Consider the following 20,997-nt stretch of genomic DNA (forward strand, 5'->3'; position numbering starts at 1 on the left):
ATATCCTTTTTGGTGTATCTGCTCTTTATTCGGCAAACATATGAAAAAGTGTGTTAAGATCATTGCGTATTTGTTATTTGACGTGCATTCTAGTTGTGATCGGAAACATTTGCACATAATAGCGAGGCAGTTATAAAAAGGGTTTTCTGCATAAAATTAGAGAAGGAAATGGCGTCATCTCTCACCAGTGTCACCACTTCCTTCATGGGCACGAGCTGATCACCCCCTCACGCCCCCCCCCAAGAATAGATCACCAATGAGAAGTCAATTGAAGGGGAACACTTTTGCTAAAAATAAGAAAAAAAAAATTGACAAACTTTATAACCATACATAAACCATTTTGTAATGTTTTAAAATAAATACATTTCATTTAACCACTTCAATACCGGGCAAGGCCAATTTTCAGCTCTCAGCGCTGTCACATTTTGAATGTCAATTGCGCCGTCATGCGACTCTGTACTCAAAATACATTTTTATATATTTTTTCCCACAAATAGAGCTTTCTTTTGGTGGTATTTGATCACCACTGGGGTTTTTATTTTTTGCGCTACAAATAAAAAAAGACCAAATTTTTGAAAAAATAAAACGTTTCTTTGTTTCCGTTATAAAATCTTGTAAAGAAGTAATTTGTCTCCTTCACTGATGGGCACTGATGATGAGGCAGTCCTGATTGGAGGAGAGATCTGTATTTTCCAAATCTATGGTTATTCAATATTTATTAAACTAATCAATATACAAATTGGTCAAAGTAAACCCTCAAATCTATATAATAATGTATTTATTTTATTAATACCTTGTTGTTAGTTGCAGGGTCCATTACGTAAAACCACACTTTTTCCAAAGGGCAGGTGAAATTGAATGTTTCAGAATTTCGCAATCAATTTCGCATTAGCGAAATTTCGCAAAAAAAATTTTTGTGTAAAATATCCCGAATATTCGATTTTAGCGAATATTTCACGAATATTCGTCTATATATTCGTGATATATCGCGAAATCGAATATGGCGTATTCCGCTCAACACTACTGATGATGAGGCACTTATGTGCAGCTCTGATAGGCACTGATAAGCAGCACTAATGTGCACAGAGTGCCATCCCTAATGGGCACAGATTGGCATCTCTAGTGGGCTTACCTGTGGTCATGGGTGGGCATCCCTGGTGGCCAAATAAGTATATTTTCTCCTTCACTGATGAGGCAGTACTGATTGGCACTGATAAGGTGGCATTTATATGCAGCACTGATGGGCACTTAGAGGTGGCACTGAGTGGCATCACCAATGGGCACAGAGTGCCATCCCTAATGGGCACAGATTGGCATCTCTAGTGGGCTTACCTGTGGTCATGGGTGGACATCCCTGGTGGCTAAATAAGTATATTTTCTCCTTCACTGATGAGGCAGTACTGGATGGCACTGATATACAGCACTGATGGGCACTCATAGGTGGCACTGAGTGGCATCATGAATGGGCACAGAGTGCCATCCCTAATGGGCACAGATTGGCATCTCTAGTGGTCTTACCTGTGGGCATCCCTGGTGGCCAAATAAGTATATTTTCTCCTTCACTGATGAGGCAGTACTGATTGGCACCGATGAGGTGGCATTTATATGCAGCACTGATGGGCACTCATAGGTGGCACCGAGTGGCATCACCAATGGGCACAGAGTGCCATCCCTAATAGGCACTGATTGGCAGCTTTAGTAGACTTACCTGTGGTCATGGGTGGGCATCCTTGAAGGGTCTGCACTAGTAATCAATGTGCTGATTATCAGCACAGACCCCCCTGTCAGGAGAGCAGCCGATTGGCTCTCCTCTACTTGCCCCTGTCACTGCGAGTCGAGTAGAGGAAAAGCTGATAACCGCCTTATCCTGTTTACACTGGCCCAGATTCAGGTACATTTGCGCGATATTTGCGGGGGAGCAGGGCAACGATTTTGCCCTGCGCCCCCTCAAATATTTTGCGCTGCCCTCGATTCACGGTGCAGTAGCTCCGTAAATTGCGAGGGCGCGCCGGCAAAATTGCCCGGCGTAAGCGCGCGCAATGTAAATGATCCCGCCGGGGGCGGGAATCATTTAAATTAGGCGCGCTCCCGCGCCGAGCGTACAGCGCATGCTCCGTCGGGAAACTTTCCCGACGTGCATTGCGGCAAATGACGTTGCAAGGACGTCATTTGCTTCAAAGTGAACGTGAATGGCGTCCAGCGCCATTCACGAATCACTTACGCAAACGACGTGAAATTCAAATTTCACGTCGCGGGAGCAGCGGCTATACTTTAGCATTGGCTGCCCCTACTATTAGAAGGGGCAGCCTTGCGCTAAAGTTGCCGTACGGAAACTCCGTACCTGGCTTGCGCAGGGCCAGCGCAAGTTTGTGAATCAGTGGTAGTATGCAATTTGCATACTACACGCTGATCACAATGGGAGCGCCCCGTAGCGGCCCACGCAAGAATGCAGCCTAAAATCTGCGTGGCATAAGAGCCTTATGCCGCGCAGATTTTAGGCTGCAGTCGGTGTAACGAGGTTCCTGAATCAGGAGCACTCGTTACACCGGAGCAAGTAAGCAATTGCGCCGTGTAACCTATGGTTACACGGGCGCAATTGCTTCTTGAATCTGGGCCACTGTGATTGGACACAGCTGATCACGTGGTAAAGAGCCTACGTCAGAGGCTCTTTACCAAGGTCAGTGATGCGGTGTGTCAGACTGACACACCACCAATCGCTGGAGTGGCACAGTGACAAAGTCTCTTTATATTAAATTATAAAATTCACCAACTTGGACCATTAAAAAAAAAAAAAAAAAACAAGACAAAAGGTGTATTTGTATTTTTATTAACAGATTAAAAATCATCTCCATTGTACCGACACTGAAGAAACACGAACACCGAATCTTCATAAAATGACAAGACATCATCAATGATTGACAAGTGCAGATTGATACAAAAGGCACACAAGGTGAGACAAATACAAAGATTTTCCATTAGAAAACAGAGCTACATGAGACAACGAGGACATCCAAGAGACGAGAACCTTCATATAAAAAGGCCTTACAAATAAATGGAAGGATTGGGTAGAAGCACCATGTAGGGAGGAATGTTCATCATGGTCCCGGGAGGAAGCTGTACACGTCAGTATAGGAATGATGTTACAGCAGAATAGAAAGAAGGTTTGTGAAAGTCACAGAACCAGAACAATGGCAAATAATAAATAAAAAGAAGAACTCCGGCTCCAAACAAAAGCTTTTCTATCGTTTCCAAATGTTATATAGCTACACTATGTGATTTGGGCCCACTTTACATCATGGTGTGGCGTTATGTCATTGGGTGACAATGCTGTCTGTCCTGCAGTCACATTGAGCATCAGGTTGTCATCAAGTAGTCTAAAGGTTCAGTCTAGCTGCTGGTTGGTAAAACCCTGCGGTTGAGCCATGCTTTTACCGCACCCCAAAGAGCCTCGGAAACAGCTCGGCTGATCTCGGAAACCAATTGATAAGGCTCGGAAACACAGTGTTTCAGAGTATTTCCAAGTGATTGAGTATTTCCGAACAGTTCCTAGTGTCACCGGCACCTCTGGCCAAATGCAGTACTGCACACTCCATTACAGCTGCACCAATCACAATCCCTGCCCATATCCGATTCACCCTGCTGGTCCGGGCCCCCTACAGGAGGACTGGTGGTACCCCATTATCTACGGCCCCCGATAGGAGATGTAACCCTGCGCTGAAATTACCAGAGGGGTAAACACCCAAGGACCCTCCTTGTATCTCTCCAGGAATCACACAGCAAGAACCACCCACGCCATGGACCTCTTGATTAGCTGGAGTCTATAAAAAGACGGCCAGGCTCAAAGTCTTTGTTTTCCATTCATGCCCATGAAACAATCAGACCTAAATGTTTGGGAGGATTTAATAGTCTGTATGACCAGTAATGACCCCAAGAAGGGGCAAAATCATCCAGGGGTGCAATGTAGACCTTTAAATCTCCATAACATTACAAACATTAAGGTACAACTAAAGGCTTACAGTATGTGTAACAATCTGAACAAGTACCAGATCCAGGTCCTATGTGACCCACAAGACTCAAAGTGGGGAAAAAAAAACATTGTTTACCTCCCCCTAACTGAGCAAAATCCTCCTTCATTTGGATCTCACCTGTTCCCCCTCCCAGACACTGCAGCTTACAGTCCATCCAGAAAGCAGTGAGCAGGACTAGGTATAGCCAGGTGCCGACTGAAAAGCTACAGGCTTGTGAATCAGCATTACAATGCGCTCTCTGCAACATCTATCATTCCACTGTAGTGCAAGCAGGCCCAGCTTCCATGACAGTGACAATGCTGCTCTGTAATCAGGAGCAGTGCAGCATTGTTGCTACACCATCATGAGATGCTGAATTAGGTTGACTTCCCTGGCAGCATCAACAAGTATGTATAGGACTTTGCAGAGGAACTAAAAGAAAAAAAAAACTGTGCAGATGCACATGTAATTAAGTGCTGTAGCACAGGGGTCTCCAAACTGTGGGCCCCAGGGACATACAGTGAGGAAAATACGTATTTGAACACCCTGCTATTTTGCAAGTTCTCTCACTTGGAAATCATGGAGGGGTCTGAAATTGTCATCGTAGGTGCATGTCCACTGTGAGAGACATAATAAAAAAAAAAATCCAGAAATCACAATTTATGATTTTTTAACTATTTATTTGTATGATACAGCTGCAAATAAGTATTTGAACACCTGTCTATCAGCTAGAATTCTGACCCTCAAAGACCTGTTAGTCTGCCTTTAAAATGTCCACCTCCACTCCATTTATTATCCTAAATTAGATGCACCTGTTTGAGGTCATTAGCTGCATAAAGACACCTGTCCACCCCATACAATCAGTAAGAATCCAACTACTAACATGGCCAAGACCAAAGAGCTGTCCAAAGACACTAGAGACAAAATTGTACACCTCCACAAGGCTGGAAAGGGCTACGGGGAAATTGCCAAGCAGCTTGGTGAAAAAAGGTCCACTGTTGGAGCAATCATTAGAAAATGGAAGAAGCTAAACATGACTGTCAATCTCCCTCGGACTGGGGCTCCATGCAAAATCTCACCTCGTGGGGTCTTAATGATCCTAAGAAAGGTGAGAAATCAGCCCAGGACTACACGAGAGGAGCTGGTCAATGACCTGAAAAGAGCTGGGACCACCGTTTCCAAGGTTACTGTTGGTAATACACTAAGACGTCATGGTTTGAAATCATGCATGGCACGGAAGGTTCCCCTGCTTAAACCAGCACCTGTCAAGGCCCGTCTTAAGTTTGACAATGAATGACCATTTGGATGATCCAGAGGAGTCATGGGAGAAAGTCATGTGGTCAGATGAGACCAAAATAGAACTTTTTGGTCATAATTCCACTAACCGTGTTTGGAAGAAGAAGAATGATGAGTACCATCCCAAGAACACCATCCCTACTGTGAAGCATGGGGGTGGTAGCATCATGCTTTGGGGGTGTTTTTCTGCACATGGGACAGGGCGACTGCACTGTATTAAGGAGAGGATGACCGGGGCCATGTATTGCGAGATTTTGGGCAACAACCTCCTTCCCTCAGTTAGAGCTTTGAAGATGGGTCGAGGCTGGGTCTTCCAACATGACAAGGACCCGAAGCACACAGCCAGGATAACCAAGGAGTGGCTCTGTAAGAAGCATATCAAGGTTCTGGCGTGGCCTAGCCAGTCTCCAGACCCAAACCCAATAGAGAATCTTTGGAGGGAGCTCAAACTCTGTGTTTCTCAGCGACAGCCCAGAAACCTGACTGATCTAGAGAAGATCTGTGTGGAGGAGTGGGCCAAAGTCCCTTCTCCAGTGTGTGCAAACCTGGTGAAAAACTACAAGAAACGTTTGACCTCTGTAATTGCAAACAAAGGCTACTGTACCAAATATTAACATTGATTTTCTCAGGTGTTCAAATACTTATTTGCAGCTGTATCATACAAATAAATAGTTAAAAAATCATAAATTGTGATTTCTGGAATTTTTTTTTGATTATGTCTCTCACAGTGGACATGCACCTACGGTAACAATTTCAGACCCCTCCACGATTTCCAAGTGGGAGAACTTGCAAAATAGCAGGGTGTTCAAATACTTATTTTCCTCACTGTATGTGGCCCTTTGCTAGCCTTTATCTGGCCCTTGAGGGACTATTCCTCCCCAATGACACCAACAATGGGGCACTATTTCTTCCACCAATACCAGTGATGGGACACTACACCTCCTCCTACTGACCACCAACCCTGAGGCCATGTGTATTCCCACTGATCCTGGGACATTTTTTTACCCCCGCTGGCCACAATACAGTCCCCCCTAAAAGTCTGAAGGACAGTCAACTGGCCCTTTGTTTGAAAAGCTTGGAGACCCCTGCTGTAACATATAATATATTGGCAAAAGTATTAGGACGCCGGCCTTTACACGCACATGAACTTTAATGGCATCCCAGTCTTAGTCTGTAGGGTTCAGTATTGAGTTGGCCCCGCCCTTTGCAGCTATAACAGCTTCAACTCTTCTGGGAAGGCCGTCCACAAGGTTTAGGAGTGTCTATGGCAGTGGTCATCAACCCTTTCCTCAGGACCCACTAACAGGCCAGGTTTGCAAGATAACTGAAATACATCACAGGTGATATCATTTGCTGCTCAATGATTGCAGTATTCTAGTCTGCATCTCCCCAAGGCAATTCATAAAACCTGGCCTGTTAGTGGGCCCTGAGGACAGGGTTGATGACCACTGGTCTATGGGAATGTTTGACCATTCTTCCAGAAGCACATTTGTGAGGTCAGGCACTGATGTTGGACGAGAAGACCTGGCTTGCAGTCTCCATTCTAATTCATCCCAAAGGTGTTCTATCGGGTTGAGTTCAGGACAGTCAAGTTCCTTCATCCCAAACTCGCTCATCCATGTATTTATTTGGGCCTTGCTTTGTGCACTGGTCCAAATCATTTGGTGGAGGGGGGATTATGGTGTGGGGTTGTTTTTCAGGGGTTGGGTTGGCCTCTTAGTTCCAGTGAAGGGAACTCTTAAGGCCTCAGCATACCAAGACATTTCGGACAATTTCATGCTCCCAACTTTGTGGGAACAGTTTGGGGATGGCCCCTTCCTGTTCCAACATGACTGCGCACCAGTGCACAAAGCAAGGTCTATAAAGACACGGATGAGCGAGTTTGGGGTGGAGGAACTTGACTGACCTTCACAGAGTCCTGACTTCAACCCAATAGAACACCTTTGGGATGAATTAGAGTGTAGACTGAGTCAGGCCTTCTCGTCCATAATCAGTGCCTGACCTCACAAATACACTTCTGGAAGAATGGTTAAACATTCTAGGGCCGAAACAACTAATCGATAACTAATCGATTATGAAAACAGTTGTCAACTATTTTCATAATCGATAAATCGGCCAGTTGATTAGTTGGCCTGCATATGGAATGCATTATTTGTTTACATATCAGGAAATATAGTGCAGCACACATACAGTTTAGTACACCATCCATACATGTCACTAAGTGCCTGAGAATTTGTGAATGTGAAAATGTGAGGAGCAATGCCTCATGGGACATGTAGTCCTGGGCAAGAAGTGAGTGGTTCTAAAAGCAGAAGTATTTTTACCTTGCTATAGCGGGTGCTCTATATTCTACTTTGCAGCTTGCTATTGAGGCACTCTGAAGGCAGGAGGAGCCAGAAGCATCCGTGAGGGACCCCAGAAGTGGAGGATCTGGGCTGCTCTGTGCAAAACCATTACACAGAGCAAAAAAGACTCTGTGCAGGGAAGATCAGCATCTGAACCCAGAGAAAGTGGAGGTAATAGAAGGCATTACCACTGTGTATGGATATTTAAAGTGGAGTTCCACCCAGGAAAAAAACATTTGACCAAAAATCAAAAAAAGAAAAATAAAAATAAAAAAATGTGAAAAAAAAAAAAAATTATACTCACCCGAAATACCTGTTGCTATGCGGAAGTTCGTAATCTGCCTCTTCCGTAGCCGCGGTCCATCTTCTTCTTCATCTTCTCCTAGTGAATGGGGCGCGCTGCTTTCTGGGAACTGTGTGTGTTCTCAGAGAGCAGCCGCCCATTCACAAGTCGGCACGAGACTCGCGCATGCGCAGTAGGAAATGGGCAGTGAAGCCGTAAGGCTTTACTGCCTGTTTCCCCTAGTGTGAATGGCAGCGCGGGACCTGCATCGATCGTGGGATCGGCATCGGGGGGGGCCATCAGCGCGGGCGAGTAGGACAGGTAAGTGTCCTTATTAAAAGTCAGCAGCTACACTGTTAGTAGCTGCTGACTTTTAAAAGAAAAAAAATTTGCGGGTGGAATCCCACTTTAAGAATAAATTGCCTTTTTTTTTTATTTACATATTAACTAAATTGTACACCACTCTTTTTTTTTTAAGATTATCCGATTAGTCGATTAATCGAAATAAATCTGCCAACTAATCGATTGTGAAAATAATCGTTAGTTGCAGCCCTAAAACATTCCCATAGACACTCCTAAACCTTGTGGACGGCCTTCCCAGAAGAAGCTGTTATAGCTGCAAAGGGCGGGGCCAACTCAATATTGAACCCTCCGGACTAAGGGCCAGATTCTCGTAGTTCGGCGTATTTTTGTGCGGGCGTAACATATCCGCTTTACGTTACGCCTCCGCAACTTAGACGGGCAAGGGCTGTATTCTCAAAGCACTTGCTCCGTAAGTTGCGGCGGCGTAGCGTAAATAGTCCGGCATAAGCCCGCCTAATTCAAATTTGAAACAGGGGGGCGTGTGTTATGTAAAGAACTTGTGACACGGCGTGATTGACGTTTTTCACAAACGGCGCATGGAATATCCCAGTGTGCATTGCTCCCTAGTACGCCGCAAGGACGTATTGGTTTCGATGTGAACGTAAATGACGTCCAGCCCCATTCACGGACGACTTACGCAAACGACGTAAAATATTTAAAATTTGACGCGGGAACGATGTCCATACTTAACATTGGTACACCGCATATACGCCTCATATAGCAGGGGTAACTTTACGCCGAGAAAAGCCTAACTTAAACGGCGTATCTGTACTGTGTCGGCCGGGCGTACGTTCGTGAATAGGCGTATCTAGCTGATTTACATATTTCTAGGCGTAAATCAGCGTACACGCCCCTAGCAGCCAGCGTAAATATGCAGTTAAGATCCGACGGCGTAAGAGACTTACGCCGGTCGGATCGAATAGAAATCTATGTGTAACTGATTCTATGAATCAGGCGCATAGATACGCCGTCGTATCTCCTTTGTGAATCCGGGCCTAAGACTAGGATGCCATTAAAGTTCATGTGCGTGTGAAGGCAGGTGTCCCAATACTTTTGGCAATATAGCGCATATTATTTTAAAGGAAGACCATAGTTCTATTTAGCTTGAGCTTCAACTTATTCAAATGTACCTGCTGTAGTCAGAATATAGTCATTATTTGGAATGCCCAATTCCCATTAACAAAATAAAAATAAGTGATTTGTATTGGTCGGTTGCGACACATTCTACAGGTGTGCGATGAGATTATGAATTTGATCACCACGTTACAAAAGCGACTATACACATTAATGTCAATACATTTCTTTTTACACAGATTTTCAAAAGGTCAATTATTACCTAAAAAAAAAAAAACATTCCATGATACTTTTGTCTTAAAGCGGTTGTAAACCGCATATATAATTTTTTCTTTTTTTTTTACCTGCAAGGCAAAATGCATAATCAGCTAGTATGCACCGCATAATAGCTGATTATGAAATACTTACCTCAAAACGAGGTGAACAACACTTACCTGGTTCACGCCGAGCGAGATGTCATCTTGCTCCGGCGTGTCTTCCGGCTATCGCCGCTCCAGCGCTGTGATTGGCTGGAGCGGCGCCGCTCCAGCACTGTGATTGGCTGGAGCGGCGATGACGTCACTCCCGCGCATGCGCGCGGGAGATTTAAAATCGGCAAGGTCCGGCGGCTGCCGGATCTTCCGCCGTGGATCCCCCCTGCGCATGCGCCGCCCGCATTGCGAGGGGAATATCTCCTAAACCGTACAGGTTTAGGAGATATTCTTTTTACCTACAGGTAAGCCTTGTTATAGGCTTACCTGTAGGTAAAAGTGCAAATTTAGGGTTTACAACCGCTTTAAAGTGGAGCTTTCATTATAAAATAACCAAGCGCCATCTATTATTACAGCGGGGGCCTGAGATCCATAAGCATCTTAGAAAACCAGCCAAAGATTATCCGCCATATTTGCAGGCACCTCTAAATGCTTACAATTTGACACTTTAGGCTTCGCCCCCCACAGGGGCCTCGCGGCCGCCTAATTTACCTTAAGAATTGGTTAGAGAAAATTCTATAAACTGTGAATTCATAGAAATTAAAACTCCGAATATATGCAATTTATACAGTTACATTTTATCGCTTGAATTATTATGAATGTGAATGGGGCCTCATGTCTCAGATTTGCCTCACAAAGCCCAGAGCCGCCTCTGTGTCTAAAGTCTTACAGATCGTTTTCTTTAGAAAGCGTCCACAGTGGGTAGTGAAGTCTCTCCTATGTCAGCATGCTGCAGAAAATGACCCTTGTTCTCTATATGGAAGTCGTTTTCTCTCTGCCGAGTCAGACCCATAATGCTACAATCCACAGAAAAAAAAAAAAAACAACTCATGCTCCCTGCTGATTGGAGAGCTCCATCGGGAGTGTGGGACCTCTGCAGAGAGACCACTGCTTCCACACGGAGATCAAGGATCCTTCTTCTCTGTAGCATGCTGGCAGGGGACAGGCTTATCCAACCATTGTGGTTACTTTCTAAACAGAAAAGAAAAAGTAATTGATTTGATGCAAATTAAACGGAAAATATAGTTGAGGTTTTAAGCTCCGCATAAGATTGTGCGTCACTCGCTCTTATTTTAATATAGACCCCTTTCACACCGGGGTGTTTTTTAGGCGCTTTAGCGTTAAAAAAAGCGCCTGAAAGAAGCTGCATCTGCAATCCCAAAGTGAAAGCCCGAGTGCTTTCACACTAAAGCGCCTGAAAAAAAAAAAGTGTGAAAGGAGTCTTAGCATTACAAAAAGCGCCCGTGGACCCCTTTCACACTGGAGCGTTTTTACAGCATTTTAGCGTTAAAAAATAGCGCTATTAAAATGCTCATAAAACGCTCTCCATGCATCTTAATGGACCCTTTCACACTGAGGCGTTGCGCTGGCGGGGCGTTGAGAAAAGTCCTGCGAGCAGCATCTTTGGAGCAGCTTTTGGGCGCTGAAAAAAACGCTCCAAAAACGCCCCTCTCCATTGAACTGAATTGAAAGCGCTGTAAAAACGCCTGACTAGCGCCTATAATACACTCTGAGCTGTAGAAAAGTCACATGATCTCCCAAAAATGTAAACATGCGAAAAAAAAAAAAAAAAAAAAAGCGCATCTACAACAACAGGACTGCAATTGCGCATGCTTCAATAACGCTTGAAAAACTCTGTTAAAACGCCAGCAGCGTTGCGTTCATTTTACCGCTAGCGCCCTAAAAACGTGGTAATAGTGCTAAAGGCGTTTTAGGGCGTTTTTGCAGCGCCTCAGTGTGAAAGGGCAAGGCGTTTTTACAGCGCTTTCAATTCAGTTCAATGGAGAGGGGTGTTTTTGGAGCTGCTCCAAAGATGCTGCTTGCAGGACTTTTCTCAACGCCACGCCAGTGCAACGCCTCAGTGTGAAAGGGTCCATGGAGAGCGTTTTATGAGCGGTTTAATAGCGCCATATTTAACGCTAAAACGCTGTAAAAACGCTCCAGTGTGTAAAGGGGTCTAAAGCGCCTGAAAGAAGCTGCATCTGCAATCCCAATTTGAAAGCCCGAGTGCTTTCACACTGAGGCGCTGCGCTGGCAGGGCGTCAAAAAAGGTCCTGCAAGCAGCTTCTTTGCAGCACTTTAGGAGCGTTAAAGCGGAGCTCCGCTGAAAAAAAAATATTAAAAGCCAGCAGCTACAAATACTGCAGCTGCTGACTTCTAATATTAGGACACTTACCTGTCCTGGAGTCCAGCGCCGTCCTCAGCAGAGGACTAGCGATCGCTCGTCACTCTGCTGCCCCCCCTGCCATCCTCGGTGAGGAAACCAGGAAGTGAAGCGCTCCGGCTTCACTGCCCGGTTTTCTACGACGCATGCGCGAGTCGCGCTGCGCCTGCCGATTGGATCCCGCTGTGTAATGGGAGCTGAGTGTTCCCAGAACACAACGAGGGGGGGGGGGGGGGGTTATGGCATGCCCGCAGTCTGCGTGGCCGGAAGTGGGTGCAAATACCCGTCTTTAGACAGGTATCTGCACCCCCCTCCCCCCTGAAAGGTGTCAAATGTGACACCGGAGGGGGGGGGGGTGGTTCCGATCAGTGGGAGTTCCACTTTAGGGTGGAGCTCCGCTTTAAATACACCGCTTGAGGGAGCTCTTTTTAACGCCAAAGCGCCTGAAAAATGCCCCAGTGTGAAAGGGGTCTTAGCGGCTATTTACGAGCGTTTTTTCGGGCGATGGCAGTATGAAAGGGCTCTGAAAGCACTCAGACTTTCACATTGGGATTGCAGGTGAGGCTTCTTTCAGGTGCTTTACAGGCTTTTCTTTAACGCCAAAGCGCCTGAAAAACGCCCCAGTGTGAAAGGGGTCTTAGGCAGCAGAAAAACGGAGCTGCCAGCCAGGTTGGAAATTCCAGCTGGTGTGCAGAGGATGAAGGCAGTTTAAACATAAAAGTAGGAATACAAATAATTACATGTAGCAGTTTAAAATATCTTCAGCAAATATTTATACAGAATAAATTGAACGTTTTTTCATCTGCTTGGAGAACATCTTGAACCGGTCCAAAGATTTCCAATCACGATTAGCCACTTTAGACTTAGGAGCCCGACGAGCCGTTCATTTCAGCAAAACTATTATCCAAATGGTACGAGAAAAAATAACTGATTCTTTAAAAACTAACGACTGTTAAATTAATAATGCTTACATGAAAATCAGTAAAATGTCGTCATTAAATAATGCATGATTAAAACGTCCTAGGCGACAATTTAAAAAAAAAAAAGTGGATTAATTTTATAGAAATTAAAAATAACTTCATTTTCCTCCTTCTCTGGTTGGATGAATGTGCCGTGCCGCCCTATATTAAACCAATACGACCGTCCCTTCATCAATCCTGTTTAGCAGACAAGGTATATCGACGACATACCCAGGAACTCCGCGGCTCTGCCACAAAGGTGGTCACCTACCTTCCCTTACAAACATCAGGAATGTAAGACCTAGTCCAGGAATATGAACACGTGTCAAAGTTGGGAAAACTTTTTCCCATGCCTGCTGCCTTCTTACAAAACTGGGCCAATCCCAGGCCTTTGGTGAGAAGTCACTTGGTATTCATCGTTAAAAAAAAGATTTCCACTGGCCTTGGCCGCTCAGGCATCCAGACGCTGAATCTCAGGGCGGCAGTCTACGTCGCGGGACTCGCTGCGTGCCCTCATGTAGTCGCTGGACTGACGCACGTTCTGGGACCGGTTGCCGGATCTCCATTTTCGCACCGCCAGGTAGGTGTTGACAGAGTAGGAGAGGGTGGCCAAAAAGCCAAAGACCTATAATAAACAGATCATTTTAAAATTACTTTAACACAATGATTTAGATCAGGGGTCTCCAAACTTTATAAACAAAGGGCCGGTTTATTATCCTTCAGACTTTAAAGGGGTTGTAAAGGTAAAAAATGTTTTCCCTAAATATCTTCCATTACCTTAGTGCAGTCCTCCTTCACTTACCTCATCCTTCCATTTTGCTTTTGAATGTCCTTATTTCTTCTGAGAGAAATCCTCACTTCCTGTTCTTCTGTCTGTAACTCCACACAGTAATGCAAGGCTTTCTCCCTGGTGTGGAGTGTCGTGCTCGTCCCCTCCCTTGGACTACAGGAGAGTCAGGACGCCCACTAACACACAGCTCCTTTCTCTATCTGCAACGTAGAGAGTGTCCTGACTCTCCTGTAGTCCAAGGGAGGGGGTGAGCACGACACTCCACACCAGGGAGAAAGACAACTCCCAATCCCGCCGCCATCCGGTGCTTCTCTGGGCTTTCCCGTGCCATCGGGAGCCTGGAGAACCAGCGAGTGGTTTAATTAGCAGATGACCATAACCTCCAAAAATACTTCTTTATTCATACAAATTTATAAAAACCAATACAGGTAATAAAAAAACACGATCGAGGCCTCCAACATGTTTTACACTAAAAAGCTCTTCCATCGAAGTTTTTTGGGAGTGCGTCCATCTAGTTTTTAACCCTATTGATTCCCATGCTTGGACTTTACCTACAGGTGAGCTAAAACTGTATTAACAGTCATGGGTGGCGTTCATCTGTAACAAAAACATAAAATAAAAAACACTAGGGGGCAGCAGAGACTCTTGTATCTGGCGTATTACAATGCAGCGGTTTAACAGGAAATCCACATGTGAGCGGCTGCTGCAAGTAGCTGCAAACTTCCAGAGTCCAGTTAACTGGTTAGAGGAAATTTCTATGAATAGAAAATAACGGGGCCGCCATTAGTGACTTAGGGCCAGATTCAGAGAGAAATACATTATGCTGCGGCAGCGTAACCTATTCCCATTTACGTTACACCGCCGCAGGTTTACAGCGTAAGTGCCTGATTCACAAAGCTCTTACCTGTAAACTTGCGGCGGTGTAACGTAATTCTGCTCGGCGCCAGCCCGCCTAATTCAAATGGGGCGGGCACCATTTAAATTAGGCACGTTCCCGCACCGAACGTTCTGCGCATGCTCCGTTAGGAAATTTCCCGACGTGCATTGCGCGAAATTACGGCGCCCCAACGTTTTTTTTAAATGCGACGTGCGTTACGGCGTTTCGTATTCCCGGACGTCTTACGCAAAATAAAAAAAATCGAAATTCGACGCGGGAACGACGGACATACTTTAACATGGCTGATCTAAAGATAAGCCATGTTAAAGCAGGTGTAACTTTGCGACGGGTAAAAACGACTAGCGACAACGTACGGGATTGCGACGAACTCGCGGATCTTCGTGGATCGCCGTAACTAGTCATTTGCATATTCTACGCCGACCGCAATGGAATCGCCACCTAGCCGCCGGCATAGAATTGCATCCTAAGATCCGACGGTGTAAGTCAATTACACCTGTCAGATCTTAGGGCTATCTATGCGTAACTGATTCTATGAATCAGCCGCATAGTTAGGACGGGCGGATCACAGAGATACGACGTCGTATCTCTTCTGTGAATCTGGCCCCATATTCTAAAAATGCTAGCAGACTATCATGCCGCTGTTACGGCTTTCATAGGAACAAGCAAGTAAAGTCAGACAGAGGGTGGAATCCCTCATCGGCATATCTGTTCAGGTTCAGCGACACAAAAAAGCCACTGAATCAGCATAACAGCCAGGCAACCGCTCCAGTGTGAAAGGGATCCAAGTGGTTGTAAACCTCAGACATGAAATATGAACAAAGCATATCCCTCTATAGTGTGTACTTTTCTCAATTAAGAGCACTAAGTGCCATTTCTGTCTGCTTTTACTAACACAAAATACTAATGTAGCCCTCACCCCCGAAGGAGCCGCTGGATAGAATAGGGATGGCCTGTTACCTCTAGGGCTCCGACGTCTAGGGGTAGTTCATGAGAGTAGCAATGATGGAATGTCCAAACAGCAGGTGTCTTTCTTGTGCTTTTATTCTGTCCAACACGGCAAACAGTAAGGCTTCATTTCCACTGACGTTTTAACAGCCACTTTTCTGAGCGTTTTTTACAGCTCAAAAACGCCTGTCCATGTTATTCTATGGCATCATGCCCACATAGGCGTTTTTGAGCTTCAAATGGCATAGGCGTTTTTGAGCTGTAAAAAAAACGCAGGACCAGGGCGTTCTGAAGCTCCAGAGTAGAGCTGTAAAAACGCCAGACGTTAAAAAACGCTCAAAAACGCTACTGCGGCGTGTTTGAGCTCCAGCTCACAAAAACAAAACATTTTTTTTTTTTACAAAATAAACATGGACAGGCGTTTTTAAGCTGTAAAAAAGGCTAGCACAAGTGGCTGTAAAAACGCCAGTGGAAATGAAGCCTAAAACTTGAGGTAGATAGATCAAAGATGGGTGAGGAGGAGGAATAGCAGATTCAGGCCTAACAGAACGGAAGCAGTCCTGCCTCCAACGACACTTTACTTTCGTCGCCACTCCAGCCGGAGTGGGTATAGTGTACCTGGACAGGTCTCTCACACCGACATGGCAGCCAGAATATCACTCGGAAAAATGGAGGGAAACAGGTCTCTGCCACAGACCCTTCCCTAGAACGTAGATGATGGAGAAGACTCTCCTCAGAAGTATTTGGTGCCTGAATCTCCCTCAGGTAGTTCTCAATTGGGTCACCGACTGACAGGTGGCTGACATCCAACCTTTTCAGTGTCCGGTTACTGGGGCCCCGCCATAGCTTCAAATGCTCCGGGCCAACATGGTCCCGGAACCAGGAACAGAACACCGCGTGGCACGCGCACCCCGGCCTGGTAGGCCACATCGACGGGGGCCGTGATGTGTGGCCACCCTAAAGGTGGGTGCCACACCCGGAACAAGAAGAACCCTGCCTAATGGCGTCTGCTCCAGAAGTACCTTCCCTCAGCATGCCCCGCGAGGGAAAACCTCTCCTGATTGGCTGCTAGCAAGAGGCACCCCAGCCTGAACTCCGCTGGCACCACCTGCCGCCCCGGGGTGGAATAGCACCTCAGGAACACAGAATGAACTCACAGTACAGCCCAGCTGAAACAGAGGCCTAATTTGTACAAATCACTTGGATGAGAGCGAACTAACTCTCTCATCCCCCTTTAAAATTAGAATAGCACCTGGACTGAAAGTACACAGGCGCTACACTAACTACTAACACTTTTACCAACACGAAATCAGCAAGCGCAGCCCAAAGGGTGGCGCCATCCAAATGGAACTTCCCCTTTATAGTGCCATCGTACATGTTGTACGTCACCGCGCTTTGCTAGAGCATTTTTTTCCCCACGATCGTGTGTATGCAAGGCAGGTTTGACAAGAATCACGTCGAGAAAAACTTTGTTTTTCCCATGACATGAAAAATGGTCGTGTGTATGCGGCTTCAGGGGTGAATAGGGAGCAGGTGTGTTAAATTTGGTGTTATCGCTCTCACTTTCTCATGCTGGTCTCTGGAAGTTTAACACGGCACCTCATGGCAAAGAACTCTCTGAGGATCTGAATAAAATAATTGTTTCTCTACATAAAGATGGCCTAGGCTATAAGAAAATTGCCAAGACCCTGAAACTGAGCTGCAGCACGGTGGCCAAGACCATACAGGACAGGTTCCACTCAGAACAGGCCTCGCCATGGTCAACCAAAGAAGTGGATTGCACGTTCCCAGCGTCATATCCAGAGGTTGTCTTTGGGAAATAGAAGTAGGAGTGCTGCCAGCATTGCTGCAGAGGTTGAAGGGGTGGGGGTCAGCCTGTCGGTGCTCAGACCATACTCCGCACACTGCATCAAAATGGTCTGCATGGCTGTCGTCCCAGAAGGAAGCCTCTTCAAAAGATGATGCACAAGAAAGCCTGCAAACAGTTTGCTGAAGACAAGCAGACCAATGACAAGGATTACCGGAACCATGTCCTGTGGTCTGATGAGACCAAGATAAACTTATTTGGTTCAGATGGTGACAAGCGTGTGTGGCGGCAACCAGGTGAGGAGTACAAAAACGAGTACAAAAAAAGTGTATCTAGCCTACAGTCAAGTAGGGTGGTGGGAGGGTCATGGTCTGAGGCTGCATAAGTGCTGCTGGTGTTGTGCCGAGAAATGACCCCCGTCAAATAAGGCCCGCCCTGTACTGCGCAGGCGCAGCGCTTGCGCAGTACGGAGCACTACAGAGCCGCCAAAAGTCTCCAAACATGAACAGCTGTACACGGCACCTGGGCAAAGAAGATGATATTGTGCCACATGCTCCCGCATCTCTGCAAGGGGTGGGTGTGTTATTAATTGAACTCTGCAAGGGGTAGATGCCTACAGAAGATGCCGTTTTGCATCATGATGGGCAGAGCGGATACGATGGGGGTGGATTTCTCAATAAACTACACGTGTTTGCGCATCAATCAATACATCCGCCCCTTTCAGAAATCCACCCCCATCGTATCAGCTCTAAAAATACGGCCTCTTCTGTAGGCTTCCGACCCTTGCAGAGTTAAATGAATAATACACCCGCCCCTTGCAGAGTTGCACGAGCATTGGGAGCGTGTGGCACAATATTGTCTTCTTTGCACAGGCGCCGTTTATTTTCTGAGACTTTTGGTGGCTCAGTACTGCGTAAGCGCTGCACACTACAGGGCGGGCATTATTTGACAGGAGTCATTTCTTGTCAGAACACCGGCCCTGGGGAGCTACAGTTTAGTGAGGGAACCATGAATGCCAACATGTACTGTGACATACTGAAGCAGAGCATGATCCCCTCCCTCTCTTTAGAGCCTGGGCCGCAGGGCAGCATTCCAACATGATAACAACCCCCAAACACACCTCCAATGTGATGACTGCCTTGCTAAAGAAGCTGAGGACAAAGGTGATGGACTGGCCAAGCATGTCTCCAGACCTAAACCCTATTAAGCATCTGTGGGGCATCCTCAAAGGAAGGTGGAGGAGTGCAAGATCTCTAACATCCACCAGCTCTGTGATGCCATCATGGAGGAGGGGAAGAGGACTCCAGTGGCAACCTGTGAAGCTCTGGTGAACTCCATGCCCAGGAGGGTTAAAGCGGAGCTCCACCCTAAAGTGGAACTCCCGCTGAACGGAACCCTCCAGTGTCACATTTGACACCTTTCAGGGGGAGGGGGGTGCAGATACCTTGCTAAAGACAGGTATTTGCACCCACTTCCGGCCACACAGTCTCGGGCAGACTGTGGGCATGGCGTCACCTCCCGTCCCTTCCCCCCCGTCGTGTTCTGGGAAACTCGGCTCCCAGGACACAGTGGGAGCCAATCGACAGGCGTAGTACGACTCGCGCATGCGCCGTAGGGAACCGGGCAGTGAAGCTGGAGCGCTTCACTTCCTGGTTCCCTCACCGAGGATGGCGGGGGGACGGGACGGGGGGCAGCAGAGTGACGAGCATTCGCTCGTCCTCTGCTGTGGACGGCGCTGGACTCCAGGACAGGTAAGTGTCCTAATATTAAAAGTCAGCAGCTGCAGTATTTGTAGCTGCTGGCTTTTAATAAAAAAGATTCAGCGCACATCCGCTTTAAGGCAGCGCTGGAAAATAATGGCGGCCACACAAAATATTGACACTTTGGGCCCAATTTGGACACTTTCACTTAGGGGTGTACTCACTTTTGTTTCCAGCGGTTTAGACATTAATGGCTGTGTGTTGAGTTATTTTGAGGGAACAACAAATTTACACTGTTATACAAGCTGTACACTCACTACTTTACATTGTAGCAAAGTGTCATTTCTTCAGTGTTGTCACATGAAAAGATAGAATAAAATATTTGCAAAAATGTGAGGGGTGTACTGACTTTTGTGAGATTGTGTGTGTGTGTGTGTGTGTGTGTGTGTGTGTGTGTGTGTGTATGCATGCATGCATGCATGCATACATACATACATACATACATATATATATATATATATATATATATATATATATATATATTAGTATTTTAATACAGCCATTAATAGCACACAAAGAATACAAAGGCGGGAAGGGGGCAGTCTGGACCAGGAGACCAGGCAGCAGAATCAAGGCGCACATTCACTTCTCGCTGGAAAGACTTCAGAAAGCCGCTTCTCTTACCGCTGCAGAGATTTCCGCCCCAGACTTGTGGTTCAGCGAGGCCAAAATTACAGAGGCGATGAAGAAAAAGAGAGCGCTGAGTCCGGTGTTTACCAGATCCTGAAAGACATAAACACACAACAGACAATGAAAATGACAGTCCGGCACATTCTTCAGCCATACAATTCAAACCTCTGCAGCCAAGCCGTGGGCTCACGTGGCAGCTCAGGATCAGTCCACCATTGCCGGCCTTTTCAAAATAATATTTTCTTAGCCGTTAACCTCTTTGGCTTTAATACTTTAACCCCATTAAATACCAGGAACTTTCACCCCCTTCCTGCCCAGGCCAATTTTCAGCGCTCACACACGTTAAATGACAAATTGCGCCGTCATGCAACACTGTACCTATAAGAAATGCATCATTTTTTGAGATAGGTAGATTTATTTTGGTGGTATTTAATAACCACCGTTTTTTTTTTTGTTTTGTTTTGTTTTCAAACCTGAAAACTTTGAAAAAAACAAAACAAAACAAAAGGTTTTATTTTGTTTTTGTTATAAACTTTACCAAATAGGTCATTTTTTTTCCTTCACTCATGTGCACTGATAGGTGGCACTGATGAGACCGACGAGGCTGCATTGATTACCAATTCTTAGATGTGGTGCCTGTATTAGTTTTCTTTTTTAGGATTTTTCCTTTATTTTTAACTGGCGATTTGGCTTGTAAGTCTTGTTTTTCAAAAGAACAAGCTGTCCTGCACATGTATCAGTTACAGGGATGGGACAAACCATTCAACACTGGCAGGGGTGCTTTTATTTATGTAAAACCCAGGCCAAATGTCGGCTAGTTTCTGTTGAACCGGCCGATATTCAGCCTGTGTGTACAGGGCTAAAAATCTGCTAGTCCATCTAACAAATCCCTCCCCCAGACTGGCAATGCTGCTGTCCAAAGTTGCCCCTTGTGCGTCTTCATCCAGAGTTGAGAGCAGTGGCATCACTAGGGTTGGTGTCACCCGGTGCAGTAAAACATGGTGTCACCCCCCCCCCCCCCCCTCTGTCTAGGCTGGCCAGCACCAAGCAGGCAGCGCACGGGCACGGGGCGCACCCCAAACCAGTCCCTGTAAATGATAGTATAGGGCAGTATAGTGGCAGGTTAGAGTAGTATAGAGTATAGAGTGGTATAGTGGCAGGTTGGTGTAGTGGGGTGGTATATAAGGTGGTATAGGGCATGTTGAG

At 46.1% G+C, this 20,997-nt stretch overlaps 1 protein-coding gene across 1 annotated transcript in view; it reads right to left on the reverse strand.

Moving 5' to 3' along the window:
* Positions 1–12,738: 12,738 nt before the first annotated feature.
* CMTM4 (CKLF like MARVEL transmembrane domain containing 4) overlaps positions 12,739–20,997 on the reverse strand; it is a 37,379-nt gene continuing 29,120 nt past the window's right edge. Inside the window, exons 3-4 of the mRNA XM_040329213.1 lie at positions 19,786–19,884; positions 12,739–13,586 (exon numbers count right to left, since the gene is read on the reverse strand). Coding sequence (XP_040185147.1) covers positions 13,413–13,586; positions 19,786–19,884 — 273 coding nt within the window. The 3' untranslated portion in view covers positions 12,739–13,412. The remainder of the gene's footprint in view (positions 13,587–19,785; positions 19,885–20,997) is intronic.

Source organism: Rana temporaria, chromosome 11, assembly GCF_905171775.1.
Source record: "Rana temporaria chromosome 11, aRanTem1.1, whole genome shotgun sequence".
NCBI classification, from domain to species: domain Eukaryota; kingdom Metazoa; phylum Chordata; class Amphibia; order Anura; family Ranidae; genus Rana; species Rana temporaria.